The sequence below is a fragment of the Electrona antarctica genome, assembly GCF_951216825.1.
Source record: "Electrona antarctica genome assembly, chromosome: 13".
NCBI classification, from domain to species: Eukaryota; Metazoa; Chordata; class Actinopteri; order Myctophiformes; family Myctophidae; genus Electrona; species Electrona antarctica.
This window is the reverse complement of record NC_136794.1, coordinates 12,533,765-12,558,889: the sequence shown is the minus strand read 5'-3', so window position 1 is coordinate 12,558,889 and position 25,125 is coordinate 12,533,765. Positions and strand designations below refer to the sequence as shown.

General features: G+C 45.2%; 1 protein-coding gene across 4 annotated transcripts in view; it reads right to left on the bottom strand.

The window, feature by feature from the left end:
• Positions 1–25,125, bottom strand: part of dgkh (diacylglycerol kinase, eta) — a 69,952-nt gene that overhangs the window by 9,551 nt on the left and 35,276 nt on the right. For 3 of the 4 annotated variants that reach the window (XM_079519236.1, XM_079519235.1, XM_079519237.1), the window contains 19 exons: positions 22,492–22,624; positions 17,857–17,963; positions 17,209–17,334; positions 16,096–16,198; positions 12,580–12,742; positions 12,228–12,336; positions 11,772–11,993; positions 10,901–10,992; positions 10,650–10,749; positions 9,628–9,940; positions 8,462–8,596; positions 6,366–6,500; positions 5,647–5,764; positions 4,816–4,926; positions 4,503–4,599; positions 4,224–4,331; positions 1,739–1,852; positions 1,333–1,467; positions 555–718 (listed from right to left, as the gene is read on the bottom strand). In XM_079519236.1, coding sequence (XP_079375362.1) covers positions 555–718; positions 1,333–1,467; positions 1,739–1,852; positions 4,224–4,331; positions 4,503–4,599; positions 4,816–4,926; positions 5,647–5,764; positions 6,366–6,500; positions 8,462–8,596; positions 9,628–9,940; positions 10,650–10,749; positions 10,901–10,992; positions 11,772–11,993; positions 12,228–12,336; positions 12,580–12,742; positions 16,096–16,198; positions 17,209–17,334; positions 17,857–17,963; positions 22,492–22,624 — 2,585 coding nt within the window. The remainder of the gene's footprint in view (positions 1–554; positions 719–1,332; positions 1,468–1,738; positions 1,853–4,223; positions 4,332–4,502; positions 4,600–4,815; positions 4,927–5,646; positions 5,765–6,365; positions 6,501–8,461; positions 8,597–9,627; positions 9,941–10,649; positions 10,750–10,900; positions 10,993–11,771; positions 11,994–12,227; positions 12,337–12,579; positions 12,743–16,095; positions 16,199–17,208; positions 17,335–17,856; positions 17,964–22,491; positions 22,625–25,125) is intronic. The other variant, XM_079519238.1, reaches the window with a different exon arrangement.

Below are 25,125 nucleotides of genomic sequence, written 5' to 3'. Positions count from 1 at the left end.
TGCAATTGAATTGAACAGAGCGTTATGCGCCTGGTGAGATGTGGATCTCAGTAGTGACATCTGGACATAAATGGTAAATGGTGCATTTATATAGCGCCTTTATCCAAGGCGCTTTACATAGATTGTGCATTACATTCACCCATTCACACACACATTCATACACCGATTGCGGCGGAAGCCATGCAAGGTACCAACCAGCACATCGGGAGCAATTTGGGGTTCAGTGTCTTACTGTCTTGCCCAAAGACACTTCGACATGTAGACAGGAGGAGCCGGGATTCGAACCACCGACCCATGGATCATTGGACGACCTGCTCTACCTCTTGAGCCACAGTCGCCCCCATAATACAAAGACTAATATAGACATAATAGTCTTTGTACTTAAGTGCATGTTATGCTAAAGGGTGATTTATTCTTCTTGTTGTGTGGTCGTGCACCAAAAATAGCCGATTTACAAGCTCATAGTCACAACGCATTGTAAGCACGACACATCGACACGTTCATACATTGACACACTGACACGATGCGCAACAAATGTGATATTAGTGTTTGACCTGGTGATGAGCTCTTCTGCAGCACGGGCACACATCTGGACCAGGGCTGCCTCCTCCTCAGTAGCCAGGTCCACAGACTGCTGGGGATAGAGGTGGGGACGCAGCGGCAGAGGTTTGTCATACTTCAACTTGTCCTCCCATGACTTTAAGGTGTTCTCAAAAGCCTGCAGGGTGGAGGAGGGATCAGAGGGAGGGATGGAAAGAAAAAGAAAGTTAAGGACAGTATGTAGATGGTATACATTAGAAAAGGTTTAATGCGGCCCTCAGGTTAATATCAGAATACTGATATATTATTGCTCAGCTGGGTTTTTTTTGTTTTTTGCAAACATGACCCGCTTACATCAATCTATTAGTAGGTTAATGCATTTGAAATTAAATAAAAATGTAACTTTTCAATAAGAAATTGCCAAAAACGTATTCAGGATTGCAATAAAAAAAAAAAGCAAGAATAGCAGATCTACAAGCTCAAAACGTGCCGGTTGTAAATCTGCTATGTTTGCTACTTTTGTGTACATAGAATGACGAAGTAGGCCTAGGCCATTAATTCCGAAAAAGGTTGTGGCCCTCTAGAGTGAATGTGGAAATTGGCACTCTCCATCATCAAAGTTGTCCATCCCTGCTCTGCGGGATGGCTGTGGGTTGTTCTAACAACTGGCTGGACTATCATGGAAGTTGTTGTGCACCTTCACACAGCCCAGACGATGGCCACTAATAATGGTAACACAATTCCCTCCCTCCCTCCCTTCCTTCCTTCCTTCCTTCCTTCCTTCCATCTCACCCTGTCTCTGGTGAGCATCTGGGCTCTGTTCTTGTGTTGAATCTTGATGACTCCAGGAGGCTGGATCCAGGCCTCTCCATCCACCTGAATAGGAACCCCCTCGTCTCCCAGGATGGTGATCTTCACTGTGCGACACTGGTGATGGACAGAGATGAGATTAAACTGATGACCCACAAATAAATACTAATAATACAAAAATATGTAAACAGATTATGTGTGTGTGACTGTGACTGCCATACAATGATGTGTACAGTATGTGTTTGCGTGTGTTTGCAGTTGTGTGTGTGCGTGTGTGTGTGCGTGTGTGTGTGTGTGTGTGTGTGTGTGTGTGTGTGTGTGTGTGTGTGTGTGTGTGTGCGTGTCTGTGTGTGTGGGCGTGGGTGCAATGTCATATGTATGGTTTCACCTGTGCTATGCGATGATGTTGCAGTTTAATGACCCTGGACACGGCCATCTGCATGCTCCCAAAAACAGCCACCACCTCCAGGATCTTATCATCAAATGACGGAGCACAGAAGATCTGCAAGGTGACAATAAATCCCACTGAAATTTCAATTCAATTCAATTCAGGCAGGATATTCAATGCACTAAAATGTCCCATCAACAGGTCATACTGTACTCTTTGGTCTCATACATTGTCGTAACAATTGTGCGTAATCATTCTAGTTTGTAAATATCTATATTATTTGGATATTGTATTAATGATAATTGTGGTGGATCAGTTACGGTATGTATGTATGTATCAGTTTTCTTCTCTACTTCCACAATGCTGACATACAGTAAGCAGTTTAGCTGTGTGAGTGAGTTTGAAGTGAATCGTATCTGAAACTAAAGAATCTTACACCATTTCCCATGTTATTGATTTCTCACCACAAACGACTAAATTAATGTTTTTGGTGGAATTTCTTTCTTATGTATTTTCAACTGAAAAATAAATGAATAAATGAATAAATGAATAAATGAATAAATGAATAAATGAATAAATGAATAAATGAATAAATAATAATAATAATAATAATAATAATAACTTTTTTTCATTTGAATAACACATACAGTAAACACCTCACTAAACATATTTACTACTGGGAGTGTGTGCAAAGTTTCATGCCAATCTGTCCAGCGGTGCCCTGAGTTTAGCTCTGCTCACAGACACACACACACACACACACACACACACACACACACACACACACACACACACACACACACACACACACACACACACACACACACACACACACACACACACACACACACACACACACACACACACACACACACACACACACACACACACACACACACACACACACACATAGACAGACAGGCGAAAACATATTCCCTTCCCCTGGAAAAGATAATAGACCTCGGTGAGGAATCCACAGACCAACAACACGCGCACGCACACGCACATTCTATGTAAACAAAGGAACAATTGAGAGAAAAGAAAAGCAGTCTTCTGAGGACGGGCCACTAGGTGGACCCGGGAACCGCTGACAGACTTCACAAACATTGTTTAACACAATGTTTTGTTACTAAATTGGGCATCATCATGGCAACATGTTGAAAAATGACATAACATTCAATACCATATACTTAGTTAGTTAGTTAGTAGTTAACTAACTAAGTTAGTAGTTAACTAACTAACTAAGTTAGTAGTTAACTAACTAACGAACCATACTTAACTACAGTATAACCATTAGTCTCAGTCTCGGTCACTTTCTACTAAGCCAGTATAGCTACAACATAATTGAATAGGGCCAATAACAGCATGGCTGACCCTACCCACATCATGGACTGTTCACACTCTGCTGCCCTCTTGCAAAAGGTACCACAGCATCAGCAGCAGAACAGACAGATTTCGCAAGAGTTTCTTTACCCAAGCCATCAGACTTGTGAAATCTAAAAAACGTGAAATAGTCCCCCACAAGTGCAATATCCCCTAACCTTTCTCCTATATCTCTGCTGCTTAGGACTCCTGCAATATGTCTGTCTCATTATGAACGGACTGTGATTGTATTGTATTTATCAGTGGTGATTTTTAGTATTGTAGTATTTTACGTAGCATTCTTTTAAGTAAGAGTACTGAGTAATGATGACACACAATAATAATGATTTTGGGCACTACATGTTTACGTATACATGAAATAACTGTGACTATTAATTCTAGTAATATTTAGCTCAGAGGCTGGCAAAGGAAAGGGATCATTGTTGATGTACAGTGTGTGTGTGTGTGTGTGTGTGTGTGTGTGTGTGTGTGTGTGTGTGTGTTTGTTTGTTGGATCAGTTCCACTACATGTCCTTTCTCCCTGCTTCCTCTTCTCTAACAGTTGCATAACACTGTGTGCGCGCGCGTGTGTGTGTGTGTGTGTGTGTGTGTGTGTGTGTGTGTGCTGTCCAGGGCCAACCTCTGCAGGGCCCCACAGAGTGATGTGTGTGTGTGAGAGAGAGAGAGCGAGAGCTGAACAAACTGACACTCCAATCCGTCAACAGCTCTTGTGTTCTGATCTTTAAGCAAACAAGCACTAATGTCCCTCACTCACTCTCTCTCTCTCTCTCTCTCTCTCTCTTTCTCTCTCTCTCCTGGTCAACGGGGTCATCTAGTTAAGCCAACGAAAGAGTCTCCTCCTCCCATTACTTACAGGGCGGAGAGGAGAGAGAAGGCCAGGCATCATCCAGGCAAGCGCTCATCATCATCTTTAAGAGGGAAAATACCCCCTCAATACACAATGCTCCTTCCAAAAAGGTGGAATGTTTATGAGTTGGACTGCACTGATTGGCCTGGTCCTACAACTACATGTTGGAGTGCATTGGACAATTAGCCGTTTGGAGTCTGTCAGAGAACCCACAGCTCTATCATCCAGGATGCAGGATGTTAGAAGTCTACTCACGTCATCCTCCTTGGTGCCTCCCCAGAAGTTGGTCCCACCAGCGTAGCTGGGAATGTTTAGCACCGCAATACCCTGGAGACTGGGCAAGGGAATGTACTGGCCATCACACTAGGACGGACACACACAAACACAAACACAAACACAAACACGCACACACACACACTAAGTTAGACTTCATGGACATGATATCCCAGACGGACGCTGATATAGGACAAAGAGAAAAGGCTGTTTACAAGTCGTAGAGTCAGAGTGTGCCAAGCCTATCCTTTCCTGTCTCACCTCTAACTGGACCTTCTGCTCAAGGTTCTTGTAGGTTCTCTGCAGCAGCTCCTTTGTGCCCAAAACTCCATACCACATCATGTTCTTGGTACGACTTCTGGGATGGGAGTGGAAGGGGAAAAGCGGTAAGCAACGGACAAACAATAGAACAGATGGGTGTTATTTGAATGGAGTCTAATTGCCGAAAACCTTTAACGTTTATAAATTCAATACATAACACTATGTTGTGTTGCAATATCGCTCCTTATCGAACTTGTACTATATGTATGGATGTACTGTATGGGTGGAAAACCGAACACTAGGCATGTTTGACCTGCATTTCTCTGGGTGCTCCTCTCTCTTGTTGTTGAATTCCAGGGAGATCTTGGCATCAAGGCCGATGCCAAAATAGTTGTTCATCACACACCTCTCCATGTAGCCCTCCCTGGGTGGGGGACATGCACAGTCAATGGCAGACAGCTCACATACTGTACATGTCAAGTGTAACAGACTCAGACAGAGAGAGAGAGAGACAGAGAGAGAGAAACAGAGAGAGACGGACAGCTATATCTTGCGCCACCTCTTACCCCTTATCCCTACACACTGCCAGGGAAACTGGGGGGATTATGACACTCGACTGCCGCACGCTTCCGCTGCAGTGCGTTTGGTCCGACATGCGTTGCGTCATGCTTGCGGTTATGGTTAGGGTAATGGTTTGGGGTAGAGTGTCGGACTGATGCCGCCGAGAAACACTGCCGACTGCCATGGGTGTTCCGCTGCCGGAAAATGCACTCGCTCTCTCTCCAAATAAGTTTAGGGATAAAGGGTAAGGCGCGCCCAAGATAGGGCCCAGACAGACAGACAGACAGACAGACAGACAGACAGACAGACAGACAGACAGAGACAGACAGACAGACAGACAGACAGACAGACAGACAGACAGACAGACAGACAGACAGACAGACAGACAGACAGACAGACAGACAGACAGACAGACAGACAGACAGACAGACAGACAGACAGACAGACAGACTGACAACTATTAACTTGACATCCATATTTTGGGCGTGTCATAGGCTGATCTACAAGCACACAATGTGTTGCGTTGCAACGTGTTGTGAGCTTTGGTCGGGTTCAGGTTTATACAGTCTAACAGTGTTCTTACAGTGAGTCCAGGTCAGGGTCAATGAAGGGCGTCGCACCAAACGGGTCAATGTTGGCCAGTAGCATCTTGCTGATGATGGAGCTGCCAGCAATGGAGGCAGCAAGACCAGCACGCAAACCTGCGCAAAACACACAGTGAAACACAGAGTGAAAAAGGAAAGTTGAACCAGTGGTGGAATTCTTTCACAGGAGGCTGCGGCTGTTTCGAGTAGTATTTGAAGCTCCAATGCGTGCCTTTTAGCTTTTGTAGTCCTATAGTGAGTGACGCATTGGGCATTTGAAACAGACTTATAGCATGTCATGTAGACAGCACAATTATTGCATTGTATGTAGTCATAGCACCTCATAGTATGTATAGCATAGTATAGTATATATGTATAGTTTATATGTATAGTGTCATTATATAGATATGTTCTAGTTACGTGCTTACACATGTTTCATGATAAATGCATTTTATATATGTGATGTATTCCCATGCTTTTGTTCTTGCCTAATGTAATTCGCTCTGGATTAAGAGCGTCTGCTAAATGCCTAAATTGTAAATTGTAAATTGTAGTGAAAATGATAGAGTGGCAATAACTGACACCTATTTGTGAGTATGTCTTGGCGTGCATGTGTGCGTGCGTGCGTGCTTGCGTGTGTGCGTGCGTGTGTGCGTGCGTGCGTGCTTGCGTGCTTGCGTGCGTGCGTGCGTGCGTGCGTGCGTGCGTGCGTGCGTACCAGGGCAGATTATCCGTGTGTTGAGCACAGGCAGGTTCTCCTTGCTGGTGGTGAAGGGTGTTATGGAGAAGGAGCCACATGACTGTGTGCTACGACTCATTCTCCTCTCCGTAGGAGAACACGGGCTCTTGGCAGCTGGACAGGGAACAACACACAAACAGTCAGTCACACGCAGTTTTTGTTTCAGTTTGTTTGCCCACCATTTTGCCAGCAGTATTTTCATTGAGGATCATCTCCGTTGCTTCTGGGGCGGTCATAACTGAGTGGTTATTGAGCCCGCCTGGGGAGCCAGAGCCCCGGGCCAGGCCAGCAATGTCGATGTGTGTCCCTGAGCAAGACTCTTAACTCCTAATTGCTCCCCGAGCGCCATAGAAAAATCCAATGGCTGCTGTGACAAAAAACATCCGAAAGGATTGGGGACTATTCTACTCTATTCTACTTCTCTGTTAAACTGGAGGATTCAAATGATGTGAGATGGAGGAGGATGAGAGAGGAAAGGGGAATGACTCCTCTTCAGGGAAGGATGGATTTGACCACTTGGATACAAGTGTCTGTATTCTGGATGGGACCAAGTATTGACCCCTGGGGGACTCTGATCATGGTCAATGAGGTACATTGTCAACATTACAAGGTGTGCACCATAACCACTTAAGTCCTATATTCTTCGCTGTACATTTTTACTATTGGAAATTGTGAAAAATCTTCACCTATAATGAAATGCCCAATATAGGGAGAGGGGTGTGAATGTCATTTTATAGTCTACATAAACAGGTAAATATCTTCTACTTGAAAATGTTGACATAAAAAAAGACTATAATGACAAGACCGAAATAGGTTGCCGGGTTGTAACTTGTGTCCTTTGACTCCTTTCCTTCACTAGGTGTGTCCTTGCTCTGTTTGTTTTAGCAAGTCCAACTGGGTAGTGGGGTACCAATGAGAGGAAAGAGACAAGGAGAGGAAACAAGGAGGGACACCGATACCCCGCCACCCAAGCGCCCCACGCCCATGCTGGAAAATGTGTGGAAGGAAGGAAGCAGCCCCCATGATAAACAGGAAGAGCTTCTGTCCCAGAGACAATAACACATCCTATAAAGACAGACACTCTCTCTCACACACACACACACACACACACACACACACACACACACACACACACACCCACACACCCACACACACACACACATGACGTGATAAAGGCTGCTGCACCACATCACAGTTTCCATGGGTGAAGCCATGTATTATTAAACAGAGCTCTCCATTGCCTGCAGTCAGTGGCGACTGAAGATAGAAAGATAGGCAGCCTGGCCTGGCCCAGGAGGTGGAATATCACAGAGGACAGTTTCTCTGTGCACTTTTAACACTAATACTTCAGCTTATTTATGACAGGAAACATGATTTGCGTCAGCACTTTTTTTCCATTAGCTATGTGTCTGGGTGAATGGGAGACGCAGGGAGCGCAGGTTCCACTAGGTGGCATCATATATCACTGTACATATCCAATGTGATCTCCTCAATAGTAGCTCTTAGAACAAGTCACACACTCTAGGTCGTCAGACGAGCCTTCCATCGTCGCTTCCAGTCATCCCGGGTCTCCATACATCCGGCCAGCTCGTTGGTACTTTGCGCAACAAGTCACTCTCTGATTTATTGTGACTGTATAGTGTGACAGGCAGCACTGTTGTTAGAGAGCCACTTTAAAGTAGAAGTCACTACAACAGTGTGTAAAAGATTTATTTTCAATATATATCAAACCAGAAATTAAACTACAATATTAACTACAATATTGGAGGTGAGCCACTGGTGAGGGTGGCCGTCGCTTAGAATGAGGGGCGGCACAGCCGGCAAGGTGAGAGCTTTGGAATAGGAACAGGTTTGGAATACAGCCAAGTTCTCACCAAGTAAACATCTTAAAAATGGAATCGGGACTAGCCGACCGGACGGGGAAGTGGAAGTGCAACAGGGCTGAGTCTGGAGGGGTTTATTAGTCACCCACTCTTACAGGTACAAGCAATGACATGCTGGTAGCTGGGCAGACTTGTCACTGATTTGACCCTGGGGTCAAAGCGGTACAATAATAATGAATGTATTGCACTCACATGGCAGTGCCTCCAGTTCCTTGGTGTCTTCATCCTTCTCGCTGTCTCTGTTTTCCTCCTCGACGATGTCTTTCCTGAACTCCAGGGGAGAGGGCATCTCCGTGTCCTCTGAATGGGCGTTCTGCTCGTCCAGCACTGAATGGAGAAAGAGGAGAAATGTAAACATTGCTTTGTGTTCTACAATCGGTAAATCCATGGAGAGAGTCCGCCAGGGGAACAGGAGTCCCCAGTTGCCCCGTGTTTGATGCCAGGCCTGGCCAGCAATGTGTGAAATATGACCAGTCAAAGTGTCCATTTGACGGGGGAAATTCAATTGTCAATTGCAGTTTCCCCTTTATTTTCTTTTTTCTAATGATTCTTTTTTTGCTTGCCTTTGCAATTGTTTATATCACATCTGCATCTTCCAACCTGTAGAATAGTGACAGGTTCCCAGTTCAGGGCAAGAACATTTTCAGTTGAAACACTTGGAACTGGTTCAAAATTATGTGGGAAAATAGAACGGAACCGGTTCAACCCCGGTGGAAAAGGGGCCTACTGTATGTTATACTGTATGGATGTGAGTACCCTGCCTTGTCTGCCTGTTGTGTTGTGTTGCACAGTTATGTAATAAGTTTACCTCTCTGTGCGTCGTGTTGTATTGCACAGCTATGTGAGTACCTCTCTCTGCCTGTTGTGTTGTGTTGTGTTGCACAGCTATGTGAGTACCTCTCTCTGCTTGTGGTGTTGTGTTGTATTGTATTGTGTTGTGTTGTGTTTTGTTGTGTTGTGTTGTGTTGTGTTGTGTTGTGTTGTGTTGTATTGCACAGCTATGAGTACCTCTCTCTGCCTGTTGTGTTGTGTTGTATTGCACAGCTATGTGAGTACCTCTCTCTGCCTGTTGTGTTGTGTTGTATTGCACAGCTATGTGAGTACCTCTCTCTGCTTGTGGTGTTGTGTTGTATTGTATTGTGTTGTGTTGTGTTTTGTTGTGTTGTGTTGTGTTGTGTTGTGTTGTGTTGTGTTGTGTTGTGTTGTGTTGTATTGCACAGCTATGAGTACCTCTCTCTGCCTGTGGTGTTGTGTTGTGTTGTGTTGTGTTGTGTTGTGTTGTGTTGTGTTGTGTTGTGTTGTGTTGTGTTGTGTTGTGTTGTGTTGCACAGCTACAGTATGTGAGCAGCACTGAGTACCTCTCTCTGCCTGTTCTATGATCTGTCGCACAGCTTTCTTCAGGCTGTTGGCTCTCAGCATCAGGTGCTCTTTTTCTTTTTCCTTAAAGAGCCGGCGCGGGGAGCCTCCGTCTTTCTCCGTCTCCTCCTGCTCCAGTTTCTCCTTCAGCTCCGTCAGGCTCTCCTCGCTGGCCTCCTCCTCTTCGTCCTCCTCTTCGTCCTCCTGCTCCTCCTCTACGATGGGGGGAGTGGAGTGGGGGAGTGGGGGCAGGGACTGGCACTCGGCGTTGAGGCTCTGGAGGAGCGAGTCCAGCTTTTCATTCAGCATGGCACACTGGGGAGGAGGGAGAATGTAGTGAGGGTGTTTATGGTGCTGTTCAACACAATTCAGCTTGTGTTGTTACAGGTCACTACCTGTAACAACACCTGGGTACCAAGGAAGATGTTCAACTAGCATTGTTACAGCGAATTTCAGCAGGCGTATTTACGTCAACGTTTATATAGCATCATTGTGGCAACGGACAGCTATTGTCATCAATAGTTTCACTTTCATGTTTTCTTCACCAGGCATTTCCTTGTTTGTGCTTTCATGGACAGAGGTTCAGATTCATGACATCAAGCACATCACAGCTCATGCCACTACATTGTAGTGTCCTACATTGTAGTGGCATGAGCTGTGCTTATCTCCACCAGGCCATAGGCAAAGGGGGGATTATGTTTTTTTTGTTCAGGGCTAATCTCGCAAACTGCTGGACCAAACAGATGTCCAGCGCCCACTTCCTGTCTGAGATACAGACTACAGTATGCACTCTACTGAATTGGGACAGACATACAGGGATGTACTGTACATAGACACAGACAAACAATGGTCTAGATCAATGTTCTAGACCCCCATAACTCTGAGTGTACAAATGGAACCAAATTGTCCTGTGCGTCCTCTTGTGCATGAATTGAATTGTGTGTGTGTGCGTGTGCGTGCGTGTGTGTGTGTGTGTGTGTGTGTGTGTGCGTGTGTGTGCGTGCGTGCGTGTGTGTGTGCTCACTTTGAGAGACATGTTATCACACTCCTCTGCATTTTCAGTGCTCTTCTCGTAGGCCTTCCCCACTTTGGCAACAAAGTCTTTCACTGTCTCACACAGAACCCTGCAAAACGGGGAAAGAAAATAATATTATTGTCTGTAGTTGTACAACGGTGTCAATTGCCGACAAGAACTAATCTATCATTGTGCAATGGAGTATAAACTATGAGCTTTTGGAGAAATGTTTCTCTAGTGGATTGAGTCCTGTCACTCACTTGGCAGAGGAGATGACCACAGAGTGCTGGTCAGAGTTGAGGATCTTGGTAAGATGGGTAGCTACTGAGATTTCATAGGTCGATATGTGAAACTGTAGCAAAAAAATAAAACACACAAGAAAAACACACAGAAGTGAATGCTGGTGTGTGTCTGTGAATACTGAACCAAGAGGAAAGAACCCCCAAACACATAACATAAGCATTTTTGAGTGGTGCACACCGCTCCAATGACTGGCTTTGTGTGTCCCTATGTGTCTCTGTGTCTCTGTGTCTCTGTGTCTACGTCTGTTTGGGGTATGAACAGTTCCATTGGGTGACCTCAAGTGGCACTGTTGAGCAGCCTACAGGCCCATTCACACTGATCACTATAACTATAACAATACAAGTACAGTACAGTACAGTACAGTACAGTACAGTACAGTACAGTACAGTACAGTACAGTACAGTACAGTACAGTACAGTAACTATAAAAGTATAGTTGCACCACTTAGTTCACACACAGGTGTTCTTTTTTTCCTTTAGTTTGACCTGATCCTAGCACCACGGTGCTAAATGCAATACATTATGAACAGCTGTCGAAGTGGGGTTCAGGGACCATACATTAGCTAATATTGCATCATAATCATTTTAGCCACTTTAACCATATTCTATACTTCAAAAATAGCCGATCTACAAGCTCACAGCGCATCACAAAGTGATGCGAGGTGAGCTTGGAGATCAGCTTGGATATCGGCTGTCAAAAATACGTAATTGACAAATCTTGAACATATTTTTTTTACACAAATCTTCTCTTTTGGGGGTCCCTGGCACATACTCTTTTCAGTTTTTTGGGTGGGTCCTTGACATGCGAGCCACTGGCGTAATTAATTACCTGGCAGTCATCGACCCCCTCAGGCGTGGTGGGGCAGCTGTGCTTGGACGGGATCTTGATCTCGTAGGTCATGATGCTCCAGCGGTCCAGCATCTTGGTGCTGGCCCGCTCCAGCTTCTCCAGGATCTGGGGCAGCTGCGTGTCGTCGTCACACGAGGGGCCCCAGCCCAGCACCCGCGCCAGGTCGTTCCCCGTGCCCAAGGGCAGAACGCCCAGCTGGCACTGACGACCACAGACACAGAGGGGTGGGTTAGGTTAGGCCTGTTAGGTACTGAATGGCTGGTGCGTTCAGAATGGGTGTGGTGTTTAGTATATCTGACATAGATATCGTTGCTGTCAATATTTCTTTTGGAAAATGAATGGCCTACTTTGTCGTACAACAGTGTCGAACCAATAGGTGTTAGAATGTGCATGCATGTGTGCAAGAGCACTGTACAGTATGCACAGTATTGGTACCTGCTTATGGAGGTTGAGTTTGTCTATCTCTGAGAGCACCCAGCCCACGCTGCCGTCCCCGCCACACACCAGGATCCGGAAGTTGTCGAACTTCTGAAACAGGCGCAGGCTGCCAGAGACACACCAGACACACTGTTCATATGACTGCAGAACTTTGTAGTGTAATAAAACTGATTTTAACGTTTTAATACTTATTTTGGATTTAGGATGATCGCAAATTAATCAAAAGTTAAATAAATAAATTGACCCTAATACATAGCAGAGATACCCAGAAGACAGTAAGAACATACACATAAGGATTTTTCTAACTGTGTGTTGGTGTGTGTACAATATGTGTATTATGTTCCTTTACCCTAGGTGCGGCCCGCCGTTAACCAGGTCAAACACCTGTGCAGGGTTGAGGAGCTGTTTGAAGCGGCGTAGGAACTTCACCCCCTGGTTGTCTCCGCTCTTAGAGTTGACAAAGACCAACAGGGGACTGGCACACGATGGGGGACAGGTAGCCTTCCAGAAGCCTGAAATGACAGAAATAAACAAATGATTCAATATATTGTGACGCCCACAGGAAACAATGCCTGTTGAGAGTAGAGGACAGATAAATAGATAGAAAGAGATTTTGTGCATTTATAGACGGATTATTAATATTCGGGTCAGAATCAGAATCAAGAATCATCTTTATTGTCACATGTTATGCAATACCTGTTGTACCCGTTTTCCAGTGTACCTGTACTTGGTGTAGTACCGATTATCACAGTACTTGGAGGCCACTCTATGACGTGGCACATTTTGGTGCCCCCCAACCCCCACCCCCCCCCCCCCCACCCCACCCATCGACGTGTTGCCCTATGCACAGTGCGTACTGTGCGTATGCCTAGCGGCGGGCGGCACTGTGCCGAGTGCACAGCACAGCAAATGCTATAAAATGCACACAACACTAATACCCAGTAGACACACTCAGACAGACATGTATAATGTGGAGACCTGATGCACACAAGTGCTCAGCATAATAAGTGGTTTCACTGAAACCACTATATTCACCTTCCCTGTGGTTTTAAAACCCTATGTTGTATTAATGGATTTTCTGAACGTATTTCTACACCTATCTGTTGATGATTTATAGCTGTGTCCTATCGCATGGTACTTGTTTCAGCCATGTGTGTTGACACATTTTATTATGCTTTACTGTGTTTCCTTGCTATTGTGTTATTGTGCTATTGTGTTTTTTGCTGTTTTTTGCTGTGTATTGTTGTTGTGAAGTGCACAGAGACCCATTGGGGTGAAATATAAAAATAAACTGAAACTGAAATTGAACTGAAGGCCGATTTATACACTGCCACAATAGTTAAGGTTTGTGTGTGTGTCTGTGTGTGTCTGTGTGTGTGTGTGTGTGTGTGTGTGTGTGTGTGTGTGTGTGTGTGTGTGTGTGTGCGTGCGTGCGTGCGTGCGTGTTTCTGTGCGTATACTGTACTTGTGCTTGTGTGTGTGTGCGTGCCGTGAGTGCGCGTGTGCACGTGCGTGTGTATGTATGTATGTGTGTGTGTGTATGTGTGTGTGTGTGTGTGTGTGTGTGTGTGTGTGTGTGTGTGTGTGTGTGTGTGGAGGGGAGGATGGTGACAGTCCCCGGGAGGCGCTGCCATTCCGTTTCTCTTCATCGCTCTGTTTCTTTTCTCTCCTCGCTCTCAGTCTTCTTATCTCCCCTCTCTGTCCTTCCTCATTTCTTTTCTTCCTTCCTCCTCATCTTCTATATCTTTTTTTCCCATGCCAAGTACCCCCAAATAGTCCTAGCCTCTGGCAGCGGCCCCCTATTGTGAAATGTGTTTAAAGAAATGAAAGAAAAAGAAGCGAGGGAAATATAATCTAATCTACTGTAAGTGTCCGATTGCAATGCAATAATATTTTCATTATTATTTAACATTATGAAAACAAACCCCCCTTAGCACCATATTGAAAACCCGTGCTTTATTTTGTATTTTTCTTCTGCTCAATTATTTCCTTTTTGTCGCCCGCCTCTCTTGTTCTCTCTCTGTTCTGTTGTCACAGAGAGCAAGCCGTGAGGATGGAAGAGAAAGGGGAGGGGAGATGAGGGTGGGGGAGGGGAGGGGAGGAGGAGGGGAGTCACGACGTTCCAGCACGTGCTGTACGCAGCCCTCAGCCACTTACTAACTAACTGACACTATAGAGACAGAGGGGATCCTGGCACGTGATGCAGAGAGGGAGAGAGAGAGAGAGAGAGAGAGAGAGAGAGAGAGGGAGAGAGAGAGAGAGAGAGAGAGAGAGAGAGAGAGAGAGAGAGAGAGAGAGAGAGAGAGAGAGAGAGAGAGAGAGAGAGAGAGAGAGAGAGACAGAGACAGAGAGAGAGAGAGAGAGAGAGAGAGAGAGAGAGAGAGAGAGAGAGACAGAGACAGAGACAGAGAGAGAGAGAGAGAGACAGAGACAGAGAGAGAGAGACAGAGAGAGAGAGAGACAGACAGACAGACAGACAGACAGACAGACAGACAGACAGACAGACAGACAGACAGACAGACAGACAGACAGACAGACAGACAGACAGACAGACAGACAGACAGACAGACAGACAGACAGACAGACAGACAGACAGGAAGGAAGGAAGGAAGGAAGGAAGGAAGGAAGGAAGGAAGGAAGGAAAGCAGAAAGACATGTAGGGATATTGGGTTTTTTTTGTTTTTGTTTTCTGAATAAATCACATTATCGCTTCTCTGGCTTCCTGCATCATCCTTTTCTCTCCACCTTCTATCTATCTTCCAATTAGCTGGTGCTGTCAGCCTTTGATTGGCTGTGTGTGTGTGTGTGTGTGTGTGTGTGTGTGTGTGTGTGTGTGTGTGTGTGTGTGTGTGTGTGTGTGTGTGTGTGTGTGTGTGTGTGTGTGCGTGCGTGCGTGCGTGCGTGCGTGTGAGCCATAGTATTGGGTTCATCAACAGTAATCCAATCACACATAATTTATGTGGGCCTGGCTCCCAGGCACTGATCCCCATCTTCAGTGGCTTTAACATGACAAACACACGCATGCACGCATCACATGGTGACGGTGTTATCCTATTATTAGCAGTTGTTTTGGTATGGTACGTATGTGTGAGCACCTGTGAGATATGGCTATTAATAAAAGACACAGGCAATTTCCTGGAACACACACCTGATGCCAATTACACCACCTACTGCTCTCCCTCTCACTGCACAAAGGGAGCAAACAAGCGTGTGCATCTAACAATAATATTAGCTTTAGCTCTCAAGTAACATAATATAATATACAATAAAAGTGAATCACCACACTTTCTTCCCTCATCTCCCTCCCCCTCCAGTATCACAGATAGAAAGGTCAGAGTTCAGCAACAAGACCTCAGCCAACCAAATGGGGGTGAAACGTATTCATTCACCGCATTCTTAAACGCAGGCATCAATTAGGGACAATCGTCCCATCAGCCTTTCAGGAACGTGAGCGAGTGTGCATGTACTCTTGTGTGTGGTTTATTTAACTCTGAGTGTACAAATGTACAACCAAATGGATGGCACATTTGTTGAGTGTATATTTGTACATTCTGAGGCCTCATTCACACATATCAAACAAGCATTCTGTGTTCCGTCATGTGTTTCATGGCCACCTCAATGCTTTTCCAATGGAAGTCACGTGGTTTGACCAAACACTTGTGTTTGATGGGGGGAAGGGGGCAATCAAACCACGTGACTTCCATTGGAAAACCATTGAGGCGGCCATGAAACACAGACGGAACAGAGAATGTTCGTTTGATATGTGTATATGAAGCCTCAGAGTTACACTAGGAGAATTGTACTGTGTCTGTGCCACCTTAGTCAATGATTGTGTTGTGTGATTGTGTGTCTGTGCCGTGCCTACCGTCTGAGTCGATGCTGTTGAGTGCTGTTGGGGGAATGATTGAGACTTTGCATTGGCCCAGAGGACACTTGCGCGGGAACACATCCATGCAGGCCGTGTGAACCTGCAAGAACAAACACAGCTCATGCTTGGAAAACACAAACAAAAGGTCACGTCAAAGCGAATGTTTTTTTTTTTTACAGGAATCATGACAGAAACAGCAGGCACTCCGACGAAGTTACCCGACTGCGAGGTCTGCATGACATGCATTATCTGACATGGTATCTTTGCTGTGTGTGCACAGGTGCATGTGCATATACTGTATGTGTTGAGATATAAACTCTTGCAAGCTGATTATCCTGCTATTTGACATGTTTTCCAACCCGGCTTTAGAGGCTTGCAGATTACAACAAAAACACTACCAAAGAGCTCTTAATTCTCTGTTGTAATAAAACAATAATAATTAGATATTTTATAGGATTTTATTGCACTTCCTCCCCCATTATCTGTTCTTAAGTCACAGGAGCAAGAATTGTCTTGTACTCTTTAGTGTTGTTTAAACGCGATGGCAGAAGACTATTCCACAAGAGTAAAAGAGTCCAAAACTGATAATGACTTGACATTTTGATTAATTAATTTAACCCATTAAGACCGGGCCAGCATTGTGGATGCCATTCCTGGCAGTGCTTGACAACAGTTGAGTATTATGTTTTGTACATCTGGCTGCTATGGTGCAACCGAACCGTACCGTATCTTTCACTAATGGACTCATACAGTAACTATCCCTGCTTTCTGATCAATCTCATGTGTCCTTTTTTGTGTCTTTTGTAGGCCTATTTATCTTTGTCTGTCATTCGATGTCTTGTATTGTTGTGTACTATTTGACAAAATAATCTAAATAAAGACCAGGCAAGCATCTGTGTCATTAGTAGTGTCACTTCATGCCGTGCAGCTTTTTTCTTGGCACTATATATATACAGTATAAATATATATACAGTATATATATATATATATAATTTTGAATTACGAAATAGTTTGAGAGCTAACTGATTTACAAGGCATTAGTAGAATTGGCCTCAGTGTCTTAATTGATTTAAAAAGGAGTGTACTGTGTGTATGTGGCTGATAATCTACCATAGCTTTGCACCAGAGACAGCGCCAGTCCTGCAGTCTCAGCACGGATCCACACGTCTTGTCACACACCGCACACTTGGCACTCACAGGCAGGTTGCCCTCCAACCACTGATGGGGCATGGCAATCTGCAGGACGCACGCACGCACACACACACACACACACACACACACACACACACACACACACACACACACACACACACACACACACGCACACGCGCACACGCGCACACACACACACACACACACACACACACACACACACACACACACACACACACACACACACACACACACACACACACACACACACACACACACACACACACACACACACACACACACACACACACACACACACACACACACACACATGAATGGTTAGGATGGAAAGATGCTTCCCGCTGTCATCAAAGTGTCAGTTTAGTCTTTCCCCGTGGCTCGCTGTTTTTTCCTCAAGACACATTTAAAATCCTGAGTCAAACACACACACATGGATCCCCCCCCACACACACGCACGCACGCACGCAGGCACGCACGCACGCACGCACGCACGCACGCACGCACGCACGCACGCACACACGCACACACACACACACACACACACACACACACACGCACACACAGACATCCCACACTCAAGCTTACCCCATCCTCATCTTCGATGATGTCCTTCCCTATGGAAGCCAGAGTGGTCCATTTACAGTTATTGGTGGCTCGCACAGCGCAGCGTTTGTGGGCTTTGAATTTGCATACTGAAAAACAAAACCAAAAAGACACCCACACAACATCAGTCTGAATAACAATCATTGCTACATTTAAAAAGTATGATGACATGGACACATAAAAAGTACATTAGACCACTGAATAATGTAAGCAAAACCTAAAGATGTGAGTGAGGTATGCTAAAGTCATTATTTCCACCAGTTGATCTGTATTGATTTCATATTATACAACATAAATCATATGGACTTTTGTAGCCGTGTTCCTGAGCTCCAAGCAAATCAGGACAGATTGATCACTCCTGAGGCATAAGTAGAAAGAGGCAAGAGCCCATCCAATCATTGATTGAAGCCTGTCAAATTATCATTATGGATCATGCTGCAATGACCTGTGAGTGGACATTGCTAACCTCCCTATAGCCTAAGCCTGCCTGCATTGTGCTGTATCTGACAGTGAGCTGAGCGCCATGCTGCAGAACAGAGAGCTTAGCTTTACGCCTCAGGCAACAATCCATGTATCTGTGCCCAGCAGCTAGACAGCCTAGCCAGGCTGAGAAAGCCCAGAGCATCAGCAAACTCCATGTTCTCCATATCTGAATTAATCCTTGTGAGAGCAACACACACTCAGATACGGACCCTGACGAATATGAAGCGATGCATTCGTTCATGCGGGGCACGGGAGTCGTGTACGCCTCGGCTGTAATCAGCTGTCAGTCTGCTGATTGAAAGCAATCAGCCACGCTTTTCTACACACTCACACCTCATCATCATCACACCTCATTCCCTCAACAAGGCAGTCCGTTTAAATGCGTCTCCCTCCTACACACTGGATTTTTGCTGCCACACACTGCTGCTGCTGCTGCCGCCACCCCAGCCTCCACCTTATAGTTCAGAGAGTCTTGCAGTACTTAATTTCAATGCTTGCATGGTTCTAAACTGAATTCAATGTGGCTTTAACGTTAAACTGCATTCAAGTTTCTATGACACAAGTCAATCTGATTAAATGTCTTTCTATTGCCCGCACCTGTGCATACTGCTGAGCAACATTTAGGGAACATTAAGATTGGAGCCATTAACGGCAAGTTTAACTGTATTCCATTTGTTGCAATAAATGGTTACATACCATTTACCTGACCGAAAAGTGCATACCGGTACACACTAAACAGGTGTGTCTACAATACAGTTGTCACTCAGCTTTCTGCAGAAATGAAGATGTTAATTAATACCAACATCTAAATGGCAACGCATATCAGGCCCTATCTTCCACCAGGCGCAACGCGGCGATAAGCCACATAGTGCCAGCACAAGCCACATTTCAGTATCTTCCCTCCTCCGACGCATATGCCTTGCGCTCGCGTTGTCTAGATCCCATAAGGATCTTAAATTCATTCCTATTGATGTTATAATAATAGACAAAACAAAGAGGCCTGTGACCTTTTGTGAGAAGCAGTGGAAAAGCACGACTTAATTCTATAGAAGAACCTCAGTGTGAATTTTAGCTTTTTCGCCAAGGAGTCAACCCATTCAATGGATACTCCATCCAAAGTGGTGATATTTTTGGGGGGGCATGACTGTGCTATTTGGGGAAAATAGCCTTGGTTGTTTGGCCATTTAATAACATAACTCAAGTTTGCTCTGTGTTTTATGTGTGTACATTTGAATCTAGGTAATTGCACAGACACACTTAGCAATAAAGTCCTTCATTATTAGTTTATATTTGGCAAGATAAATGCAATCAAGATTAAACTGAACATTTGACTCTTTTTTAGAAGGAATGACAACTTCCAGTTTTCCATTCCTGCCACAAGAAAAAAACCTGTAGCTCACAGTTAAGAGGACATACAGTGTTCCCTGCTGGCTGTATCCAGGGTCCGGCTGGATCATGGTTGCCTATGGGAATCGGTGCCTCCTTGCCATGATGTCAACACATACGGAGATGAGCCGGTTTCCTATTTATATCAGTTCCTGTCTGACAGTCTGTCTTTTTCTTCTAGCAAACAATAGCTCAAAAAGGAGGACTTTGACACTCCTCGGCCCGATCAGACGACGGCCACCGTAGTGGAGCGGATTGTGGAAGTGGTTGTGCTTTACATGGAGCCTCAATGCACTTAACTCAAGTGGCTCTGAAGGAGCATGTGGAGCCCAACGAGGTAGATGTAAATGTCATGTGAAGATTTCACATAACAATGCATGGGCTGGTGAACGGTTGGGGCTGGTTGTACAGTTTCTCCATTATGGAAGTTACTTAGGAAGTTAGCAGAGAGTCATGAATAATGTCTGTGCCCAGGATATAGGTTCTAGCTACACCCAGCACACACACACATACAGACACACATGAATGAACGCACAAACAGACAGACGCACGTGTTGTGCAGATAGACTTTCGGTGTCACTCGGCATCAAGCGTTCCGTTTAAAACCAGCAGGAACCCGAGTTGGAGCCAAACCAAGTCAGGCATATCCGGGGGCAGCGATCAATGTCTCAATCTAGCCTACCGCCAAATGCTGTTAGGGAGCATTAGGAGAACATTATGAGAATGTAGAGGACGTGATACCACAGCCTGTTAATGGCCATGCACTGTCTACCGCGGACTGGAGTGAGCGAGAGACACAGACAATTTGTATCTGTATCCACATGAATTTGCGTGTGTGCTGTGTTTGTGTGTGCTTGCGTGCACGTACACACACTTATGTGTGTGTGTGTGTGTGTGTGTACACACACACTTGCGGCAGGACAGTACAGATCGATCGGCCCATCGATTGTCCTGTTGCAGGAAATCGAAGGGAAATAGAAGCAGCACTGATTGCTGTGAAGTGGTCTGGCTGGCTGCTCTCACCTCCTAATAGACACACTTCCCTCCTCTCTCTGTTTTTCTCACACATACACACGTCACACAGGCAATGCTCCTTCTCGTTCTGCCTCCTACTCCAGGCCCAGAGCAAATATAGCATCCATAGGTGCTGAATGAGCGGCATTGAACGGTGTCTGTCTGCATCAATTACACATTGAGTTCTATATCTATATTATATTGACTGCGCAAACAAACAGCTTTCTGTTGGTTGTCAGCGTTATGGGATCATTTACTGTAGATCTAAACAGTAAATAGACAATCTCGCCCTCTATGCCTCCCTTTCAATCTCTCTCCCTCTCTCACTCTCTCTCTCTTTGTCTTTCCCTCTCTCCCGTTTATGGACGAGAGGGAATTCATTGTAGTAGATAATGAGCCCAATAGAGAAGCTGTTTGGCTACTGCCCACGCACACGCACACACACACACACACACACACACACACACACACACACACGCGCGCGCGCGCGCGCGCGCGCGCGCCTAATTAGAATTAAAGGATATGCAGATGGTGCTCATTACATTCTGCTTGCTGTCACCCACACTTTAAATTGCACCAGCTGACACGTAGCAAAAAATAGCGCACCTCCCACGCCCCTTCGCACCTTCACAGCCAAGGCGTGGTGCGGTGACTATAAAACACCCACGGAACAGGATGCTAAGGCACGACACACAAGCGTACAACAAACGGAGCGGGTCTTTAGCTCGGCGGTTCAACAGAGCCAGTGCATTAACGGGGGCTCAGTCAACACCTAATGATGTGTACAGTGGTGCATTATGCAGGCATGACGCGAACACATGCACTCAGGTGCATTGGCCCACAGCCCCGCAAAAGGCGTACGCTGGCTTCGCATTCACACACGTGCTTCGCAGAGGCGTATCTACAATAAGGCGAGGGCAGGCGTCCGCCTGTCCAAATCCATTTCTGGCCTGGCCAAAATCCATACAATGAGAAAAAAGAGGACAAAAACAAGACCTGAGAACTATTAAAATGGACAGCTGATTGGCCGTTGCGGTAGAGCGCGACCCTCAATCACCCATTGGAATGTAAATGCAAGCCTTTCAGCCTTTGTATCCCACTCGTCTGGCAGGTATATCTCTTTGAAAACCTTTAGTGCTACGATTGTGCGACAATTAACATATCTTGCCTGGCCAAAACGTAATTCCTGGATACGCCACTGGTGCTTCGCACACCTGATTTATGACAAAACAGCCAATCTATAAGGGCTTTTCAGAGACCGGGAGCGACACAACGACTCGCTTGGATCAGCAGGATCACACTGGGTTTCTCGTGTAAATACACGGACACACAATCGCTCCGTGAGTAAACGGCAGGCGAGCTATGCCTGCTTCAGCTGTGTCGAATCTGACCACAATCCAGCTCTGTGTGCATGAAACGAACGCGAGCGTGACAATTTCACGGGATCGACTCCGCTCTCTCCGCTCAGCCCTTCCACGTTGTCCGCGCCTCCCTACTAGTCGCTCGCCTCTCATTGAACAGTAATTTCTCGGCACATCAAACGCTCCCCATCTGAGACGCGCTGTGACATTCACATGACAAGCCAGATGATGCCACTTCTGCTTCGTCTCTGAAGCGTAGAGCTCGGAGCTTCCTCGAACACCAAAACATGATCAAACTGTGTGTGTGTGTGTGTGTGTGTGTGTGTGTGTGTGTGCCTGCGCGTGCGTGTGTGTGTGTTCATGCGTGCGTTACCTTCGCAGGAGAGGCCGTGGGAGGTGACCCCAGAAAGGCTGTCCCTGCATACGTTGCAGAAGGTGGGGCGTGCGTGGGAGCAGGCGTACCAGTTGTGCATCCCTGAGAAATGTTCCACATTAAACTGTGCCGTCTGGCGAACGAGAGGTTAAAACAGGTTGGGGGCGCCAGGATGACACGGGTCACAGAAAGGCAAGTAACAACAGTACACTTCATGGCTGTTCTAATTATGTTAATTATGTCTAATTATGCACATTATGTTAGACATCAGTTACAAAACAGGATACTTTTTTTGGTCAACATGCTTCAGACTATACCAATAATGGATTTACATTCATACATAGCAGTGTATAGTGTTTTTCATTACAAATCAAATCACTACATTTTATCATTATTATGTTTCAGTTAATGGCACTTAAAACAGTCATCTACCTTTAACTTAAATCACAAATCAAATACAATATTTCACAACTTAAGTCACAATGCAATATATATATGACAACTGCATCAGCACACGCACGCACACATACACGCACACACACATGCACGCACACACCTGATCAATAATTGACCTTAACCTGTTTAAACGGAGATGCATGGGAAGTATCTGTGTAATTTCAGATTTTAGCTGCAGTATATTATATAGCAACATAATATTATGTTTTTCAGAAAACAGTGGTTCTCAAAAATGTTTAGAAAACTCTTCTCTTCTGGGGGTCCTGGCACAAATAATATAATGGTTACGTTAGGTTATTTATTTGGTTTCGTAACGTTCTGCCCTTCCTCATGAATTGAACTCCTGTACGTCTCAGTTTGGAGATCAAAGAGATGTGATGCTCAACACTGGCTCCCATGGGCCTCCCTGGGAGGCGGAATGGCAGGGAGCATTACACACAACCTGCAGCTTCCACAGAGGGGGAACCATCCCCATTAGCGAGTCTGCATTATCTGTGTGTGTGTGTGTGCGTGTGTGTGTGTGTGTGTGTGTGTGTGTGTGTGTGTGTGTGTGTGTGTGTGTGTGTGTGTGTGTGTGTGTGTGTGTGTGTGTGTGCAGTGCGTGTGCATGTGTGTGGGTGTGCGTGTGCGCGTGTGTGTTTGCGCGTCTTTTTATCGCCGGTGGGGATATGCTTTATTCCTGGATCTGGTCAGACTGAATTAAACACCTTTTGGGAAGTACACTTTTCTGGTATGCTTGTTAAAAATGTACTGTAGGGGGGAGGGGGGGGGGGGGGGTTGTATATGTTTGTGTGTTTTGTGTGTTCTCTTGCGTACATGTGTATTGTCATGTGAAGAAATGTAAAAATAAAGTTTACAAAAAAAAAAGGTAAAAGGTAAAGGTTGACCACATTGACCCTGGCATCCCTATTTTCGGCAAATTTGTACAAAACAATAGAAGTCTAAACAATGATCGAGCTACAGTTTTTGTCATATAAATATAGGGCTTAAGTGGTTGTGATTTCTTTTGTAACACTGTATATTAAGATTGGGTCTATAATGCATTATAAGCACATTTATAAGACATTATAATGCACTTATAATGCTTTATCAAGGTTCAAGGTTGTACTTTATTGTTACATCTTGTGTACAGGTACATAAGAGTAAAACTTATTTCTGTTTTGGCTTCCTTACAGACAATGCAGGAGCATATAGATAGCATAACATTCAAAACAACAAAACCAGTTATAAAGCAAAAAACAGTTATAAAGCATTATATATAATGCTTTAAACTTATAATGCTTGTTATAAACGTTTATAATCAGCTGAGCTAATACGTTCTTAATTATAATTATACCCATTTATAACCAGTGTTATGAAGCCTTATAAGCCAATATAAATGTGATTATAACGCATTATAGACCTGACCTTTAAGTTACTGATTCTTTTCTTCACAAATGGAACCCTGCTCATTAGTACGGCTCCACTGCTCTCCCGTCTAACCCATTAAAACCCGAGAGAGCATCTGTGTCATGTTTAGATTTCAGCTATAGGCCTATATATATATATATATAGGACACTGGTTGGATATAAAAGAGAATAGCAGATACAGTATACAAGCTCATCACGTGTCACTTCGTGCACAAGTTTAGAATGGGCGTCATGTCTTAATGGGTTATGCCTGCTGGTCCAGGCAAATTGGCGCTCCTCTATAACAACATTAGTGCGCTGCAGCCGCCGGGAGAACAGCACCGAGCCTAACAACACGAGCAGTGCACCGTGCATGCCATGTGAGGGTGTTGTGTCTGCATCTTTTGTTTTGTCCACCCGCTGCTACAGATACAGCAGTTTGCCAAAGAGGCACTGTAACAGGCAATAATGAATAAAAAAAACACGTGACAGGTTGGATAATTATACACTATTGTGTTGACATCTGCAGGGTACATAGTGTTTTGCGGCTCACACATGTGTCACAGTGTGCATGCGTGCATGCATGTATACAGTATATGCGTGCAATGCACGCACATACGTGCATGCATCTGTGTGTGGTACGTGTCGTGCTGCTGCATTGCAGGCAGTGAGGGAGGGGGCTGTGAGTCGGGGGGGCCTTATATAAGCTTTCACTCCAAAATCAGTGCCATTAACATGCAGTCTCATTCTCACTCCTCCGCCTCCCTCCCCCTGTGATCTCCGTATCAC